The 20568-nt window shown below is 36.1% G+C and overlaps 1 protein-coding gene across 1 annotated transcript in view; it reads right to left on the minus strand.

Annotated features, from left to right (window-relative positions):
* The window catches only part of LOC124168661, a 323642-nt gene that overhangs the window by 559 nt on the left and 302515 nt on the right, over positions 1-20568 (minus strand). The window contains exon 3 of the mRNA XM_046546924.1: positions 375-542. Within this exon, the coding sequence (XP_046402880.1) occupies positions 375-542 (168 nt within the window). The remainder of the gene's footprint in view (positions 1-374; positions 543-20568) is intronic.

The raw sequence follows: 20568 nt of genomic DNA on the forward strand, positions 1-20568 counted from the left end.
ATCTAGCGATGCAACCTAGAGAACAGTCCACAAATATGTAAAATCGATATTCCTTAGGCAGAATACTCAGGATATTTCTCATCAAATAAACAACAATATTTATATTAAAAAGCATAAAATATGATGTAAAACAGTGGCGGATATTTAATACCTAACTTGATGAAACGTTAACTTAGAAAGTTAGTGGTAAATGTAATTAAATCATTTACGTCAGCATTATTATGTTTTTTGGAAATATGCCTGCTAGAATCCTCGATGCATGTATGACTTTTAATTGATTGGCCTTATTATTTTAAATCATCAGCCTTGAATATTATGTTTACATTCATTATCGACCAATTTTTTCACGTTGGGTAAAAAAATATTTAGCTCACCTTTTCCTCCGTGGCAATCGACAAAAACTTTCGGTGTAGATCGTCCGGCAGACCAAATGCTTCCTGGGCGTAAGAGTAGAGCTCCTCTTTGTAATGTGAGAACTGACCTGTTGGCGCTCCCACTTTGTTTGTTATTGTGTATAGAAGCTCCACGTAGAGCTGCTCCAGCTGATATGAGACCGAGAAAAAACAAAATGGGAAGCAGGAATTTTACTAAATTACACATAAAATACCGTATATCAGTACAAATACTTAGAATACGAGTAAAATTAATTCATTATGATTCAAAAAGTAATAAAACACACAATATTACCCCACTGTTGTAACGACAGCATGGCCTTTTTTAATCATTAAAAAAAATGCTAACATTTAAAACATTTTTAACGATTTTAAGGTGTGAAATATAAAAAATGATTTTAACGACCTATAAAACGAAGTATACAACACAAATGTGCCTGTAGCTGACAAATTGAGAGCTAACTCTGCCATTTTAACTATCAGAGCATTATGCTGAATAAATAAAATGCCTTAAAACGCAATAAGAATGTTATATAATTGAAACGTGAATTTACAGAATGTTAAAACACATCTCTCAAGGTCGTGACTGCAGTTTTTTTTAAATGTTTAGGGCAAGGCAGCTAATTTAACGGTTATAAGAGCTACACAGCAAGCCACTTTCAAATTTTTCTTTTACCGGATTGTTAACCTCAATTATTGAAAAATATAACAATGTAGTTCGTATTGGCCATTGGGGAGTGCATAAAATTTCTAAACAATGTCTATCCCAACTAAACGCGCCATGGAAATCCTATTCATAGGAAGTGTTAACAATAGGGTGGTTTCCTTCATCAAAGAAAACAAAAGGCATTGATTGCGATCCGTTACCCACCATTAGTGTATTCATAATATACAAATTATTTTGTTTTAGAAATACCGGGTTAGACGAATGGCAATGGTCCATTTTTATCCTCATTTGAAAAGGGCCAGATTGGCGCCCATGCGATGCCACTCCACGTGACGTCACAGGGACCTAGTTTCTATACGAGAAGATAGGAGTTATACGTCGTCTGAGGTTACCATTGCATGCATGAGGCGCAGAGCTCAGGGAAACATGTCTTAACAATCACTTATTAAAACTGGCTAAGGTCGGAAAGTTTTCCTCGTTTGATAAGTTATTAATAATCCTTATTTAAGCCAAGCGCTACCAGCCAGCAGGGTACTAGGCTAGCCGCTCGTCGTATCAGCGCTAAGCCTCGCCTCAAGGTCACCTCGCAGGGCGGGAGGGGGTACAGAAATACGTCACGCGGAGAGACTTCCTGGCATTCATACTTAAGCGTCGCGTTTTCGCGCGCTTGAAAATTTTCACTTTTCATTTAATCGCGAAAAATAGATATCGTCATTTAAAAATCTAAAAGCGTGAAATACGTACCCCAGGAGTAATAATCTTTCGATTTAGGCAATAAAAAAATAATAGGAAACCACCCTATTGCTATTAAGTAGATATTATGTAACTCACTGATAATGATCCAGGCTTAATTTAATATCAAACGACTTGGGTTTTGGCAGCTTCATATAAAATAGCATTGAGCTGTCGAAACCCAGGTGGATTTATATTAAACTAAATGTGAAGTATCAGCACTGCAGTTCATTATAAACAACAGTAACTTCCACAAAGTTACACACAAAACGACTCATTATAACAGCATTCATAACATTTGGTGAAATACGCAACGAAGCTGCAAGATACTAAGTTGTAAGGGTAAGTTCTCCACTGGTTAAAATCTCTCAAATACGACGATTTTCGATTTGAAAAATTAATAATGTTGCGCAAGAAGAATTCAAGGAGATAAGATATTCTGAATGTGGTTCATAAGTAGAGTAGCCCTATGTCTTCTATGATGGGCTTTTTTGTGTATTGTTATTAATATGAAATACTATGAGACATTAAGGAGAAGTGAGGCAAGGAAGGACTCATCCCACAGATGTTTAGTAAACATCGCACTTTTATTTCCCTATTGCATTTAGTTGATGTTTGAAATATGAAGAAAACACCGCAAAAGATATTATTTTTAGCATTCAAAATATGATAAAATATTATTAAATACAAAATTAAAAGTATATTCTAATACTGATTTAGTGGCGACCCTAAATAAAATGAAGGTAACAGTAATTGAAAATACGTGATCCCGTCGGGAATACGCCTGTGCAACATATCAGTAAATCTTAATTTATCGCGAATTATGCTATTAGTTTAAAAAAATTGATATTCCGTGATCATTGATGTTAACACCATTATTAATAAGGTGAGGATTATCGCTGTTATCGCGATCGTATTCGAATGGCTGCTCTACTCAGCCGACAATATGAAACTTATGTCGACATTTTTCCAGTTTTCACAGAGCGGTATACGATCAGAGATTTCGATCAGGCCTCGGGGTAGGGAATGAAAAAAGGGTCCTGCAATGAATATTAAGAATATCCTGATGCATATGCTTCACGCACAAACTTTATGTATACGGTGTCGTTTGAACTCCAGGATACAAGTCGTATGTGGCCGAAGTGTGCAACTGATTGCTTTACCAGAGGATTATCGCGATAGAATTCGTAATCCATGGCAAATGTAATCTAACGATTTGACGGAGGAGCTTCTTCCGTCACATTACAGGTACAAATTTGAATCCACTGCAAAGTGAATGAAAACAAAATATGTAATGTGTTAGCAAGTATGTTTTTCTTAACCCATTAATGCCCAGACGTATCTTTAGATACGTCATACTTTAAAAATTCCTAAATACTCTTTAGTTTATTTTTTATGCAATTTCTTTACGTAATGTGACAAAAGAAAGTCTTCAAATGGTATACAAGTGATTTAGATGATTTTACTCTATATTTGCAATTGTAATGCTTAATTTCACATGGCTGGTCATGAACTACTCGGAAATGGCTACGCTATGGTCATGTGAAAATTTAATTTTTGCATAAAGTATTGAGTTATCCGAATCCAGTTTTTACCTGTTTTATTTTAAATGTATAAGGAATATTATCATTTTAAAGAAATTCATTTTTCTTTCAAGCTCATGACAAAACTAGTCAGTAAAGTTTTGACGTATCTAAAGATACGTCTGGGCACTTGTGGTACTAAAAACTCAAGTTTTGACTTATAGGTATATTTCACTATATTTATTGAATAAATAAGTAAATAATTATTTTATAAACCTAATTATGTGATACCTCAAAAGACAATTTTATATTTCTGCCATTTCATGAAGTATAATATTGAACAATTAGGTAAATACAGCAAAAACAGGTTTTTTCTCAGAATTAAAGTGTGTGGTATCCTCATTTGAATTGCAATAAATTACCTTCATTGGAAGCATAAAATGAATCAGTATTGAATTTCTGGAGGCACAAATGCTCGCGATATCAAGTTGCCTATCCTGGCACAGTAGCGGAAACAGAAAAAATTCAAGGGGGGCGCAAAAGATATCTTGAGATACCTTTACTTGTATCGTAACGAAAAATAATCAAGTCACATTCAAAGTTTAGGAAAGTTTTATTTAAAATGATTATACCCATATATATAAGGCAATGCCATCTTATGATGTGAAGGAGTTACAATTGTAGTTCTGCAATATTAGGCAATGCGCGCGGCCCCGTAAGAGGGGGGCGCGCACCCTTTTGGCCCCCATGTGTATCTGCCACTATCCTGGCATCACTTGTATTCTGTATCGCCGACGGTGGAATGCATTGATTTGTTTCTCGTTAAACTTTCCGCAGGCAATGAAATCCAGATTGCAAGTCGGAAATCAGTGTAGGAAATAAGTAACTACAGTCAACATTGGTAAGGAAACTATGCAATACGCTATGTCACCCAAAAATTTGTATTTAGTATTCAAGTTCGAGTCTCCGATGGATATACCTGACATAATGAGGAATCGGTGCTTTAAAAACTTCTCTACCGTCTCTTTTGTGTATGATCTTTTGTAGCGCACCCCTTGCTATATAAGTCAGGAAAACAGCACAGCTCCCATTTACCGTTGAGAAGGAATAAAAATGATGGTTCACTTATTTTAGATGAGACTAGATGTATCAGTTGTACAGAGATGGCTACGGTATAGAAAACTGGGATACAGGGTCACACCGCTGTAAAATTTCAAAATGCAAATGTAAATTGTTCACGTAATAATACTATAATAATACTCAACATTATATTATTTGATGGATAAAAATTAAAATTGAAGTTCAAAAACCAGTGATGAAGGCATTAGTAATGAATTATATAGCAAAAACGTGCATAAACACAATTAAATGATAATGTACATTTTTTTGACCCCTTAAGTGCCCAGATGTATCTTAAGATACGTATAGGATTAAGTACTATGCAAATGATAGAGATTTTTTAAAACATTTTTTCCCACATCAGAGGTGATGTCTAATCATAATTTAAGCAAAAAAAGTAAAATATTTTGAAAAAAATCTTCTGGGCATTAATGGGTTAATTCTAACGGGGTAATGGCCTTTTTACGACAGGTGTGGTACTTATCGTTAAATATTCCTAGAATACTTGCAGCACATGAATTAAAATGCATAACTATAGAAATTATATAATTAATATAGCTCTCTCGCGAAATATTTGTGAATAGCCATAAAATGTACTGAGAAGGACATAAATATAGAAATAATTACCGTTTTCTATCAGTAATTTACTTCTTTTCATCAATTTACGTACCTGTAGACACTTGAAAAGTTATTTCTCGCATGCGTAGATTAATTTTTATTTCACGAGGTTAAAACAGGGATATTCAAAATGCACCCATGTGTATCCCCGCTTGGTTTGTAGTATTATTTTAGCTTTGTTTAAAAAATAGAATCCTTAGCCATTCTCTATGATTTTAATTTCAATAACATTTTCCACGAAAATGACAGAATATTTTTAGTTACGCTAAACAAAGTAAAATAGAAAATTACAAAGATGCCAATCAACTAATCGTTCTTGAAGGACTATCAAAACAGGGTATAAATAATTGATTACAACGCATAAAATTATTTATTAAAAAAAACTATGAAATTTAAACTTTTTATCACCCACACGAGTCACATTTCTTTTAAGCGGATAAGACGGAGTGAACTCCCTTATGTCTGCAACAAGAGAATTTCCCTGTCCTAGAAAGGATATGGTATAACGTTTATTCTTCCTTGAGACCACCATGTAGACGCACGAGCATAATCAAAAGAATAATAATTCTTTTTCACCCCTCAGAAAAAAGCCAAGGTTCATACAATGAGGTAGACAACTCAAAAGCAAGAAAAAATAATTTTAAGACGGCGAGAGATTGAAAAAGTGGACATTTGTCGACGAGCCATGCAAGGAGAGTAAAATTAAGAAAAAGCGATGAAAAATGCAGCACAAGGGTGAGGTGTGATATATGCTGTGGGGCTGGTGAGTGCTTTTGAGTGTAAATATGAAGAGACACGCAATCTACCCATAAGAATGGATAAAAAACTAAAATGGGAAAAGTATTCATACTTATCATTTTACCGATCACATAATTCTTGATAATATATAAGACTTACTGTAATAACCGGAGACTTTACCCGGAAAAATACTCAAATTATAGAAAAATTGCTCACACGATAGTTATTACCTTACAGAAGACACATCAATCCCGGGAGACAGGCCTTAGGATAACCTTTTATTCCTTCCGTTTTACTTCTCAGCGACCTAGAAAGTTTCTACTTAGAAAAAATTTTCAGAAAATTTTTAAACCTTGGCTGAGTATGCTGGTTGTCCAGATAGTAGTTAACAAACCTCAGTAAAAATTGACCCAAGCATGAACCTTGGAGGTCAACAATTTTATAATAAATATGTAGACAGTACCACTGACCACGGCACCCTTGAAAACCTATGGTTAGTCACATTGGTAGGCAAGCCCTTCTATTGCCATCCCATTGTCCTCTACTAAAACTTCTAATTCGGTGGAATTTTCGTATTTCACTGATAGTTTTACAGATTGGCGATAACTTAAAAAATAGAACGATAAACTTAAATATTTTTTCACTATTTTTCACTGGGATTTTGCTGAAGTATTTTTACGCTTTTTATCACCTGAGTGTACAGTAGTGCCCGGAGATGATGAGACGACCTTCATATAAGTGCGTACCAAAAAATATTAGACATAAATTATTATCTTAAACTCAGTAATTACCCCTGAAGGCTGGTTTTGATAAGTGAGGGTCTACCTCACCCCAACCTTAACTAGAGGCAAGTGACCCCACTTATTCCGATTAGGGAAGGACGAGTTCATTTTCCTCGGAAACCTCGCACGCATGAATTCTGTTTGGGTTATCCCAAGGCTTCAACGGAGATTTGAACCGTGAATCCTTCGATCAGCAGACATACGTTATAACCAATAGGCCAAAATCAATTCCACTACCATCATTACTGGTCGGTAATTCGGGTATCACTCCTTTCAGCTAATGTTTCAGGTAAATGCGTTTCCTTTCCTTGATGCCCATAAGAAATTTCTCTAAATATACCATTCAAGACATTCCTCAGCTGTAATTTCTGTCCATTAAGCCTTAAATGAATGTATTCATAACACGCTATGACTTGTGGCCCTTCAGATTTATTCGCCGTATTACTACGATTTTTAGAAGAAAAGTCAACTCACTTTCTCAATTCATTTACACTTATTATTCCGGTCGAGTGCTTTAGCCACCTAAGTTACCGAGGCGTCATTCCTCTCTGTGAATATTTGTGGACGCTAGCAAACAAGGTACTAAAAACTTAAAGCGACACTTATTAAGACTTCGTTTTCATTCAGTATTTACGTCCGTTCATCACAATTTAACAGAATATTATTATTCTGTTATTATTAACATTCTACCGATAGGTTTTCATGGGACATTTAAGAATCACTCCGGCCGTCGCGCCTCCCCCCTCGGAATTCCCTTCTCAAAGTACAGAAATGTGGGAATTACATCCCAAAGTAAAGAAATTGATTTTAACTCTCTCCATAAAAAAATTGTAGAGGATCAGTCAGAGGATCCGTTACCACATTTCAGTCGACGGTTGACGTGCAAAATTTCGTCGATCACTCCAAACGACAACCTGCCAAGCGGCGTGGTTTCGTACCACGCGCGTCGTCCACGGGCTTAAACCCATGTTTGTTCTACACCCGTCGAAGGTGAACGCGTTCATCGATTGAATCAATTTATTGATTAATGCAAAATTCAATCATGATACCTACGGTGCCGTTAGTTTTGTCACGAAAAAACATGTCCAAGTTTCAAAAGGATGAGGGATATACGATGTGTGCAATTAATTGACCTTCAGTGTGCAAACACATGTAAAATCTGAATTCATTGTCAAAAATGTTTAATTTTTATGATTAAAAAATTTAAGACTTTTCCGGATACTATTTTTAAATTCTGGATTCATAATCAAAAAAACTTTATTTCCTTATTAAAATATTAGACATAATTTTTTGATATACTGTGTTGTTATGTTTTTTTCATGGTATTTTGAATAGTATTTTTATTCTTCAAGGTACCTTTTTCTTTTTATAGCATGCGGTATATTTTTTAATTATATGTGAGAAAATGTAAGGTTGTTAATTTTCATAAAATAAAAATACTTTGTTCTATCCACACTTTATTTTAAATAGTACGACCCGTGTTTCTGCATAACATGCTATCATCAACATGATGATAGCATGATATGCGTACTATTTAAAATAACGTGTGGAATAGAACAAAGTATTTTTATTTTATGAAAATTAACAACCTTACATTTTCTCACATATAATTAAAAAATATACCGCATAATATAAAAAGAAATATGATGATAGCATGGCATGCAGAAATCGCCAGAGACTGTGTCTTAAACGTTGTTAATTTTATCAATGATAACCTTGACAGGTTTTCCTTGTAGGTTACTTAAGCTCCCGTACATTTTACTTGATCTATATGTTCCATGTAAATTGTATTGTAGCCATAAGTATAATTAGTTTTATAAATAATTTATATATTAAATATAAATCTTTTCGCATACTATTCTGCAAGCCCCTTCTTCGCTAGGAATTTACTTAGGCCTTGGATAAATACAAAATTAAAATTGACCTCTATAGTGGGCTCGGACCTTACCAATAGAGCGATGCTCACTTAAAATGCTTTCACTCAAAATTGAAGTGAAGCGGTTCACTACTATTGACACGTGATGAGGGCGACAAATGGCTAGTTGGAAGGCTAGAGTGAAGGGTTATGAAAGGGGTTGACAGGACAAGCAGAGGCTTTAAATATAAAAGCACGGAGGAAGTAGAGGATATGACTAAGACGAGTTGACTGGGCCGACACAGGTGGAGGTGACAGATTAGTTTCATATCCCTCATCCAGATGACGCTACCCGAGGCCTCCCTATTTTACCCGAGTGCTGTCAGAAAAAATTGTTTTCAGCAGAAAGAAAGAGAAAAAAGTTCTTGCATGACCTTCTAGGACCAATAAACACAGCTTTGTTCGTAATGTCTGTTCACTCACGCACACGAAACCATAAAAAAATTCGATCTAGTAAAAACATAAATTGCACTGCGAGGAATAGGAATGAAAAGTAATGAATATGATAGATCACATCATCGTGTGTATAAATTTCAATTAATATCCCTAATTATACCTTATTTTCCCGCGACAGTGTGATCAATTTGTCCCCTAGCGACACGAGTGGAGACTTTTGTAAACCCATGTAAATGCGCGGTGGGTGACAACACATGTAGAGGCCGATTTGTGGATCCTCTTTTGTAATATTCGTGGTTCACAGAGTGGATGATATAACCACGGATACAAGCGATAGAAATACAGGGATTATACTAGGGATGGTTTGTATGGTGGCAAGAGTGCTGTATTCCCACCCTAATGATGTGGGTTCAAATCCCAGCGGTGGAAGAAATGTTCAGTCACAGCCCGATCCTTCCTTGAATGCTTTTTGGAGGGAGGAAGTGCAACATTCCGTCCGTCGGATGGGACGTTAAGCCGTGGTCCACTTGATGCAAGTGCTTCGAATGATCGACGACACATACATGCATGTTCATGTTTTTATATGCGGTTCCATTCTATTTATGTGTTTCATTTTCTGAAGTAATTTGTGGCTGGCTGTCTTTGATTTTTGAAATTTTAGTGTTTTGCCATGAGTTGGCGTTTTGGTGACAGAGTGGAAAACAAGGGATTTGCTGAGGACGAAACCATACTAATATGCAAGGGATAAAGAAAGATAAAATAGTGTCAAGTGATATTGAAGTTTCTTATACATATATAATCTCTTTGATAAATTATCTTTGGCGCCTTAAGCTAAGAGCAGGTTAATGCCGACACCGGGTTTCTCTCCACCCTTCCACCCCTACACTTCCCTCATGGCGCAAATGCACTTAAGTGTCGATCGCCTCCTACAAATGCTAGTACTTGATCAAACATCTAGGGGGTTCGGGATGGTGTGGTGGCTAGAGTGTTGGCTTCCCACCCGACGGGCTCCGGTTTAAATCCCGGCGCGGCGGTGGCAGATATTTTCAGAGACTGCCAGATCCCTGCTTGAATGTAACTTTTTTGCGGAGGACGTTTCAAGCGCAACACTCCGTCCGTCGGATGGGACGTTAAGCCGTGGTCCCCTTGGCGCCTTTCATTAAGAGCAGGCTAATGCCGACGCCGGATTTCTCTCCACCCTTCCTAACCTACCCCATCCGTCATGGCGCAAATGACCTCAGCCTCCTCCAATACCATACCTTCAAATATCTACCCATCTCAATGGAAAAAATAAACGCTTCATTGATAGGAGAAGTCTTTTGAGAGAAATGATAGAGATATCTTGATTACCATCTAACGTCTGATAGATCACATTCATTGACTTGGTTATGAATCAATGAGAGAGTTAAAAATTTCAACCAGAATTTTATTTATATCTTGATATGACTTTGTTTTTGTAACAAGCTTCGGGCATTCAAAGGAGGTATTTTTCATTATCCATCAGAAATAATCAAAGGATGTATCCGCAAGAGGCAAGATAAAGGAAGTCGTTGGAAAAGGAAAATATTTATCTTTGTGGAGGTCACATATACTGGTACCTTTTCGTGTACGAATATTTATTGGACCAGAGATACGATATTGAGATAGGACGAGCAGGAATTCACCCCTCCTATGAAGAAAAAATTTACCTCCTCAAAATCCTACCCGCGAGTGATAGAATAATATTTCAGCTATATAAGTGAGGAAAATTTGTTTCCTTTTTTCGTTTACTTTGCCCCCCGGATCTCCGCCACAAAGTTTGTGATTTAAAGCTTATGCGATTCATACATTTTTTGTTTTAAGACATTCTAAAATTTGGTAGTAAATACGCTGCCGCTTTGTTGCAATAAAACGATGTCTTAAATGCTTGGTGGTTAAATATCTCCCCACAATTTCTTCGCATCAATTCCAAAGCCATCTTTACTTGTAGGGCATGATTTATTGGTGCTCTGGGAAATCCACGATAGCGGTAAAACCTAAGTTCAGGATATATTTTTCTCAAAAAAAGATAATTAAGAAATAAAAATAGCATGAATGAGAGTAATTGAACTAAAAGATCCAAACATAAATCAAATTAAACAGAACAATGGTTTTTACAGCTCCTAACTACAAAGATATCGGAACAGAGATACATTATTAAGATAAGACGCGCAGCAGTGCATTCCTCTTATGAAGAAAGTATTTAACTTCCTAAAAACCAAGCCGCAAGGCATTGAATGATATTTCATTTTTCCGGAGTTAAATGTTCATACAATTTCCTCTTAAAAGATTCAGAGGTAGAGAAGAATTTTTCGAGAGGCTTAATGGATAACAAACTTGGATGCAGAAATCAGGAAGGAATTTAGGTATTGGTCTAGCTCGAGCGATTTGTTTTATTAAGTACATATATTTAAATTGAGACCACTCGACTTACGTTGTCATCTTAAAATAATCAGGGTGAGAGGAGCAAATGGGGTTCAAACGAGCAGTATGAGAAAGAAAAAAATCTCGTCGAGTGTCATTAACATGAAAAATTTCAAAATTTGATCATCATCACTGGTCAACAATCCTAGGATTGGTTTGACGCAGCTCTCCACTCAGTTCTCCTGTCAGCTATGTCCTGTCCTTTTCACACCTACGTATTTCTTCTCTTTCACATCCTTCTTTACTTGTATCATATATTTTGTTCGAGGTCTTCCTTTTCCGTTCTTGCCTTCCACTTGTCCCTCGACGATTGTCTTCATCAGGCCATCATGTCTCAAGATGTGGCCTATAAGGTTGTTCGTCTTCTTGTTAAGGTTTTCATGAGGCTTCTCCTCTCTCCTACTCTTCTTAGGACTTCTTCGTTACTAACTCGGTCGATCCATTTGATCTTCATCATTCTTCTGTAGCACCACATTTCGAAGGCCTGTATCCTTGCTTTCTCCGCTGCGGTCATTGTTCATGCCTCACTTCCGTATAGGAGCATACTCCAGATGTAGGTTCTTATTAATTGTTTCTTTACTTCCATATTTAAGTTTCCCGCTGTAAGCCGGTCTCTCTTTTGGTGGAATTCTCTCTTCGCCTGGGCTATTCTGCTGATACACAGACAAATTCTAACAGGTATCTATTCAATATGCCCTGAAAATTTCAAGACATCGCAAATATGACGTTTAAACGAGTAACGCGTAACGGTAAAAACCCAGTTGATCCTCGATACGTCCTATTAAACATATGAAAGGCGTAAAATGCATACAGTGAAATGCTCCTTAGATGCGCCTTCGCAGTTAGTTAACAAGAATACTGACGCCGAGGGAAAGGTGGGATGGCGAAGGTAAAAATCACGGTAAAACACCGATTAAGTACGAGCGATGCGTTCTCGTAAGTACGTGGATCGCTTTTAGTTGTCTAAAAATTACGTTATGAATTACAAATAATCTGATTGTACGGAATAGGAAATTTACTTAAAATAGTTGTTACTTAAAAATGTAAAATTTTTAAACCTGAGGATAAAAATGTAAAATTTCCAAAAAATTGATGCAAAGAAAAATGCTAAAAGTCTTTCTTTAACAGCTAACAATCTTTTCAGTATGCTTCGAAAATTTCAAGGCGATAGGATAAGGTTTCAACGAGTGTGACGTAACGAGACACTCTCGGTTGAGCGAGATTGACGGAATTTTACCAATAATGATATACTGGCAAACGTAAACAAAAATCCTCTACTCTATATAACATTATAACCTACGATACGAGGTGTCTATATACGAAAAAAGTATCCGACCTGCATTTATATCTCCGCGTTGGTGCTATTCTTCGTCATCCGAGCCGTAGCATTCTGCGAAGTAGTCTCTATTTGATTGAACCACACGCTTCCAGCTGTTCTTCCATGTCTTAAAGCAGTCCTCGAACAAAATCTTTGGAGTGGCCTTTAGCTAGCGCGCGCGCGTCGTATTACTCTGAAGCGTCTTGATGTTGTAAAACCGCTTTCCTTTGAGCGCCAAATATTAATTTTGGAAACATCCAAAAGTCGCAGGAAGCTATGTCGAGACCATACAAAGGCTGGCGAAGCTGTACAATCTTATGTTTTGCCACAAACTGCTGCACAAAGTGCGATGAATGCGCTGGCGTGTTACCACGGTGAACAAGCCATTCACCGCTTGACCATAAATCTGTTCGTTTCTTTACACGGCAACATGCAATCTTCACAGGACTTCTACTAAATATTCGCCGTTAGCATTGACTTGACATGGCTTCCTCGGCCATGTCAAGGTCGGCCAGAATCAACTGTGAACAGATGTGCGACCATTTTTAAACCACCTTTACCTCTCCTTCACATGTGTTATGTCCATACTTTTGTCCCCATAGGCCTTCTGTATCATTTTAATCGTCTACATACAACTCTAGCCGAGATTGAAGCAAAAATTGATGCAAATTCGTTGATCAGTTGTTTGTGCCATTTTCAACAATAAACAAATGCGACGAACAGAAAAAAAACACGTAGGACATAAACAACCACTGTGCAAGACCAATGACGTCCAAATGATAACTGCGGCATTTAGGGAGATCGTAAGGGACTACTGGTTACGCTCATATCTCTTATAGCCGGATCGAGCGCTCTTGGGCTAAGATATAAACGCAGGTCGGATAGTTTCCGGAAATACCTCGTATATGATCTACTCTATATGCCCTGAAAATCTCAAGATATTATTGTGAGTTTAAAACGAGTTAGCGAGCCACGAGAAAGAAGTAGTGGAGATCCAATAATGTATTCAAGTAAGAATGTTTAAATGAAGACCATTCATCATTTTAACATAACCGGAGAGATCAGAGCAGCCGTTTACTTGTACTTCAGTGCAACTTGGTTATTGTGGCCTCGGCCGACACGTCAACACGGATATAAAGTCATTCGTTCCCAAGTTCCACCAAACTTAAGTGTAAGCATCTATAAAACCTCGGATTTATCGTTAATAGATTCCAAAACCTCGTATTAAACGTCAACAAAATCCAGCTCCAAGCAACAAAGAACTATCCAAAAGAAAATTACAGGTTTTCTTTCAGCAGCAGGACTTCACTTAAATGCGCTTGTAAGTTTTGAATTTTTATTAACATTCTGTATTGTACCTTTACTCGAATAAAACGCTGTATTTGTTGCATAAAGAGATTCGTTTTGATTACTATTTCACATAAAATTTAAATAGCACAACACTATCACTCATAAATTAAGTTTTATTCACACCAATGATCTCATTAAAGTATGTACCAGTATTTCATGAAAATTCGCAACTTTTTATTTCTCCTGTGTCATTGATTAACTAATTAAATAACCCTTTTAATGCCTCACTCTGATATAGCGTTAATAATTTTGCGGTCCCTTACATGACATCCCAGACGGCACAGAATCCTCCGTATCTAATTCGTATGCAGATAGTATCCATTGACTACCGCTCTGTCGCTTTTCGTCAATGGATACTATCTGCATACGAATTAGATACGTAGGATTCTGTGCCGTCTGGGATTATAACCAAGTTCTACTGTACATACAAATGCTGACAAGGATCTACTTTCTATGCCCTGAAAATGCCCAGACAATAGCATGAGGTTTAAATAAGTAATACATCAAGAGAAAAACCCGTTTGAGTTGGATTGATGCTTCGTCTAAAACATATATAAAGCGTAAAAAAAGCATACAGTGAAAAGCTCCTTAGATCCACCTTCGCAGTTAGCAAGAAGATTGACCCCGAGGGTAAGACGGGATTGCGGCGAGCAATTCGCAGGCGTCGCCGGAGATCATTAGCCGAGAGGGCCTTTTTACTCCGGCGCGAGTCGACGCCACTACGGCCGGGTGCAATTTCCCGGTGATCACGGCGCCACTCGATCGTTAAGTGCACTGCTACGTAGACTGAAATCCTAGGGGAGACACGCGGCGCCGGCTTGGCCCGATGTCTCTGTTTAAGGTGTGGGGAGGCGGTTAAGCCGCAAGGAGCTTAAGCGGACACATGCGCAAGAACTCTACGTACTATGCCGCAAACCGCCTATAAAGGCGTAAGGGCAGGGGTTGCTAGTACCCTCCGCCGTTTACAAATAAAATGCAAAAGTTTAAACAAAATTACGGCTAGCAATTATCTAAGTCCTTTAAACGAATGGCAAAAAACGAATTCCCATTTCTATCCGTTAGGCAAAATGTCTCTCTTAATTTACCACTACTGGATCTAGATATAATGGGGCTCTAAGATGATGTTCCCCGTGTCGCTCTTGAAGGTATCTATTTTCAATTGTTTAGGCTTTAGGGCCCAATGTTGCTACTTCGATTTCAAAAACCTAACATTCCGAGGAAATGCATGTTACTTAGGCATTAATTGCTAGAAGGCTGTATCTTTGGAGTTAATATTTACGCTACAAAATGATGCTTGGAGAAAATCTCGCTTTGATAGGGGAGAGCAAAATGAGGTATGCAGACCGATGAAAACTTTTCGCTGACATCCTAGTAGTCAGGAAGATTTTTAAAAATAGACTATAGTTTAATCATGTTTTATGAAGTTTATTATAAAAATAAATGTTCGAATTTAACTATCACGGGAGATAAAATCGTATGAAATGGCGTATAGTATTGTTAAATCTGAACCGTCATCATAACAACAACGGTTTACCGAGGAACAATCGGTAAGTCTGGCACATATGGCAATCCTGCTGCATAACTTGATCGTTCTGTTGGCATATTCATAATACTTCTTATCTACATTTCTTTCTTAATATCTTCCATCATATTCATCAATAAAAATATTGATATGAGATAATTGTTTCCATAATAATTTAAAGATAGTATCAGTCTTTAACTGAATTGCTCAAGACCTCCAAAAAATAATGGCGTGAAATTTGGCCAGAAAATATTTTATACGGCTGGATCGCGCACATGCAAATTAAAGATGGCTTTGGGGCCCCCAGAATAATAGTGTTCCCTATTCTTTGCTTAAAATTGGCCCCGAAAGGAAATTATTTCCTGTAATAGACAAAGGCCCCTTCGTGGTCAACCAACTGCATTTCACCGAAGGCTGTGTTTTGTTTTTTTTATCTCTGGGTCACGCGTGGAATGACCAAAGGGAGTTACAGACGCAATTCCAGAACTATACAGGGGTAAACTCTTTCAAAGAGTTGGAAGAGCTCAAATGACAACGTATCATTCCCCTGAGGCGAGCGTGGGAGATTACTTTCAGAACTATTGAATGAGCAAGAAATATGAGGCGAAATAGATGAATGATGATGACGTACGTCTTCCTCAAATCCTCAAAATTTTTGTATGCTAAAGAAGAATAAGGTAAAATTACGTCTTCCTTTTGCGGTAAAAAATAGCCACATATTAAAAACAAAGAATATTACCCATTAGGATCATTTTCTCTAAAAAAATAGTGGTAGACGTTTATGGTCTCAGATATTAATAAAAGTTTCCAAATGAGCGCACATTCGACCACAACAAATGCTTCAGGATAGTTTTGGCAAAACTTAATTTGGTGCGACTTTAACTTATTTGAATTACTTCACATTTTTGCCAAAAAAATTTGCTGACAATCATGCGATCCCTAGTTTGCTAGACCAATAAACTTAAATAGGCTAATTTCAAAACTTATACGGTACTCAAGACAGCTTAGAGTGACCAGATACCATATCCTGAATACATGCTTAAAAATTTTTCAGTAACAATCCAATACTCAAACTTAAAATCAGTCGGAACTTTTACATCGTGATCTAGACATGTCTTCATAGAAATGTCAAAAAAGAAATTTAGCGACAAATCTCAAAACCGTAAACTTGAAGGTATTTATTGATGATTTTCTCGAGAATTTTTGAATAAATATAAAAATGGCATCAACATTCAGTTAACACGAAAATGTTATGCACTACTTAATTTAAATTATAAATGGACAAAATTGATAATTGTAAAATTTTAAGAGTTTAAGTGGTAACAACTTAGAATTTAAAACCTTGTTTCAAGAGTGTTTACTTAAAATGGATCGAAAAAAAACTATCACTTGATATTTTTATGTTTGTTTTATATTATATTATTATGTTTGTTTTTAATTATACCTTCTCTTTTGTTGCTGTAATTATTCAATAGGGCATTTATCATTTTTTAAATTTTAATTTCCCTATATTTAAATATTACAGAGCCCAATTTAATAAATGCTTTCGCAATATGCTCCAAAAGGTATTTTCTTTCTCGTGATGACCGCGCCGAAGCGCGAATATTCCACTGTAGCGGTGAGCCTTGGCTCACTCCAACCATCCAATTTACAGTAAACAATTAAAAATTTCGTAAGTGTATCGCTGTTGGTGTAGAGCGCTGTTTGTGTGAAGTAGAAACTTAAAACTAAAATTTTTACATAATACAATAAAGCTCAGACAGCAGTTTGAATTACCATTCTGGTAATAAATAAATTTTTATTTATTTATCTGTCGAATTTTAGAATTTCCAACTGTTTGTACTGCGTTATTCTTTTAAGGACAATTAGTTTATTGTTATTATTATTTAAAAATGATTTCCTTCATTGAATATGACCTTACACCCTAGGAAACCTTGAATATGACTAGACAGATACCTTCAAAAGAGGCATGGCAACCAGTGACATCAATTACCAATGCGATTCAAATTTTTTTACCGCTGAGGTTAAAGACATATTTCAAATATAAAATCCCCAAGCGCAAAGGGCACATGTGCAGCCGCTCTTTGAGCTCCAGCCGGAGGCATTTGAACAAGGTCTTTCTGAGGCTCCATAACGCGCGTGCATTATCTGGAATTCATTCCCATTCAAAGGGATGGTATTCGTCCGCGGATGGAGCGACGTGAAGCCGGTGATCAAGGATTATCCGTGCGAAATAAGGTGCGATGAGAGAGAAGGTTTCCCGCGGGAGAGGGAACCGCATTGAGTGATGAATGACTGCCATTGGCCTAATTGCGCCTCTGCCAGTCAGACGGTGATGGGAGACCTGCCACTGATTCCTCTGAATATCTTCCATACCGACGATTACTTGAAATCCATTCCCCCATGAAATGTTAAGAAGAAACATACCTAAAATCGATCTATAGTGGAAACTTAATTCCAGCAGTAACAAAAATTGATACTTCTTAAATTATTCAAACTTTGCCTGTTTATGTTAAATACAGCATGTTTTAAATTTTTTCGTGTACAAATTTATTTGCAACTAAATATAAATAGTCCAACATTTCTTTGCTGAGAAATATATGTGTTGTACATAGAATATTATCTCATTGCAATTTATCAAATAACATTTAAAATACTATCCTCAGAGGTGTAAATTGTGTAATTAATGTATTTCTCGCCCTTTCATATTAAATTTATTAAAATGTTTCATTGCTTGTTTTCATTAACAAAGTCAAGAAATTGAGAAAAAAAGATGAGTTATGCATACAAGGTAATTATAGTTTTTTTAAGGTTATAATGGTACTTATCAAGTTTTTATTTTAGTTTTTACGATTTATTATTAAAATTAGGACATTCACAAGGTGTCTGAAAGGCCATTAAACTGTCGTTAAAAATATTTATTGTTTTCATCAAAGTTTAAGAGGCTTTAATGTAGATTAAAATTCTTGATTTTATTTTGATTGAATTGAAAACTGCTACTTCTTAAGGTCTTCTAATGTTTCACCCGTTTTTGTCCACTGAAGCATATTTAAAATATTTGTTTCTTTACAAACTTATTTCCACCTAAATATAAATAACCCATATTTTCTAATTGGTGGCATTTTTTGAAAAATATAAGTGTTGTGCTTAGAATAAATGCGATTTGTTAAAAAATGTTTCAAATACCTTTTAAATTGGGAGAGTTACCTCAGCATGTCGATTTTAGTCATGGGTCTTCTTGTCATGTTGTAGGTGGAAGGATTTCAAATAATTATCTGCATGGGAGATATTCAGAGGGATCAGTGGGCAATTCCGGCAACGATTTGAGTTCAAATCAGTTTTATTGTGTAATGTGGTGTATAATCTGTAATAATTAATGGATGTCGTACATATTCAATTTTATTTAAAATTATCATTACTAGTTTTAATTATCATAGTAAAGTTGTAATTGAAATAAAACAAATCATGAGTTGTGTGTAAAGTGTATACCTGTCATGAGTTGTTTGTTTTAGATTGGTAATAATAATATTTAACACGTTTGCATTGTAGTTTTTACGATTTTATGACGCAAGCAGAACATGTAAAATGACTGAAAGACCATGAAAGGGTCTACGACGATAAATTATTAATATTATTAAAGTTGAAGCATATTTACTACTAAATAAAATAGATTTGAACTCAGTTTGCAGTCAGACCTGACCACTGATCCTTCTGAATATCTCATACGCAGATAATTATTTGGAATCCTCCCCCCCTGCGACAGGATAAGAAGACCTATGACTAAAAGCGACATGCTTAGGTGACTTTCTAAATTGCACCAACAACAGATATTCATACAGTTGAAATACTATGGTTGAAGTGAAAGTAGCTTTAAATAAAAGTATTCTGGATATTAAATATTGGGAAGATGGAAAATGGATGAAATATACGAAAAAAAGGGAAGAAATTAATCCAATTCGGAAACCTTTAAGTCAAAATATGGTCACACAAAATATGATTGGATGCACTGATGGTAAAAAGTGCATTTTTGAAAGCCATTAAGTCGGTATTTAAAAATATTCACTGCGAAAATATTCAAGCTATTGATAGGAAGTATTTTTAATTCATTTATTCTCAAAATAATTGAAGAGATAATAATTTGGGATAACAAAAAATAACTTTACGGTTCAATATTTATACGGACATGCATAACGATGATAATGAAGTTAGATTGCAACAAGGCAGCAAAATGATATATGAATAGCCTGCGGTCATAAGGTCAGTCTAATAAGGAAGTTCTGAACGTAATAGACTCTCACATGAGCAGGGGAACTAATCAAATTTAAGCCCCGGAGACCAACGTTAAAATTCGTTACTTTTCTCTGATGGAGGACCATTTGGAGGCAAATATGGTGCGCATTTATTGCGTGCGGGGATTCATACAAAATGTTCAATTATTACGCATTCAAAATTTATACAAATGTTAAAATGAAAATTCATACGAGAGTGATATTTGCTGCGAGAATGTGAAATCAAATATTCATAAACCGTGGGAAGAGAAAGTTATGGTGGGAAAAGGAAAAATGCCTCTTATGCCAGTCACTCAGGAGGGATCTGCTATTTCATCTAAATATATCAATTAAGCATTTATCCTGTGGAAAGTAGTGTTATTTTCAGGGAGATAAGGTACGAGCACGATTAATCCATTCGCCTCTTAATTTTTCATGGAAATTTCTTAACTAAATGCCTTTCATATTTTTCCAAGGGTTTTAATTTTCCTATTACTTTATAGAATATGAAATTTTGTATCAAGATGCATGAAATTTTTATGGGATAATTTTAGTTATTTTTTTGCACATGATATTTAGTTTTAAGATAAAATTCATTCAATAAACAATTTTCAAATGCAACAACAACAATGACGCTACCGGCAGTTCGCCGGCTCTTTACCTTAAGGAAAATCGTATCAAACCGGCGAATCGCCGTCTATTTACGCGAATGGTTTAAGGAATGGGATATTTGATGATTAAAGAAGCATAGACCCGAAAGGGAACAAAGAGCATGGCTGGCGGGGA

This window comes from Ischnura elegans, chromosome 12, assembly GCF_921293095.1.
Source record: "Ischnura elegans chromosome 12, ioIscEleg1.1, whole genome shotgun sequence".
In the NCBI taxonomy this organism is placed as follows: Eukaryota; Metazoa; Arthropoda; class Insecta; order Odonata; family Coenagrionidae; genus Ischnura; species Ischnura elegans.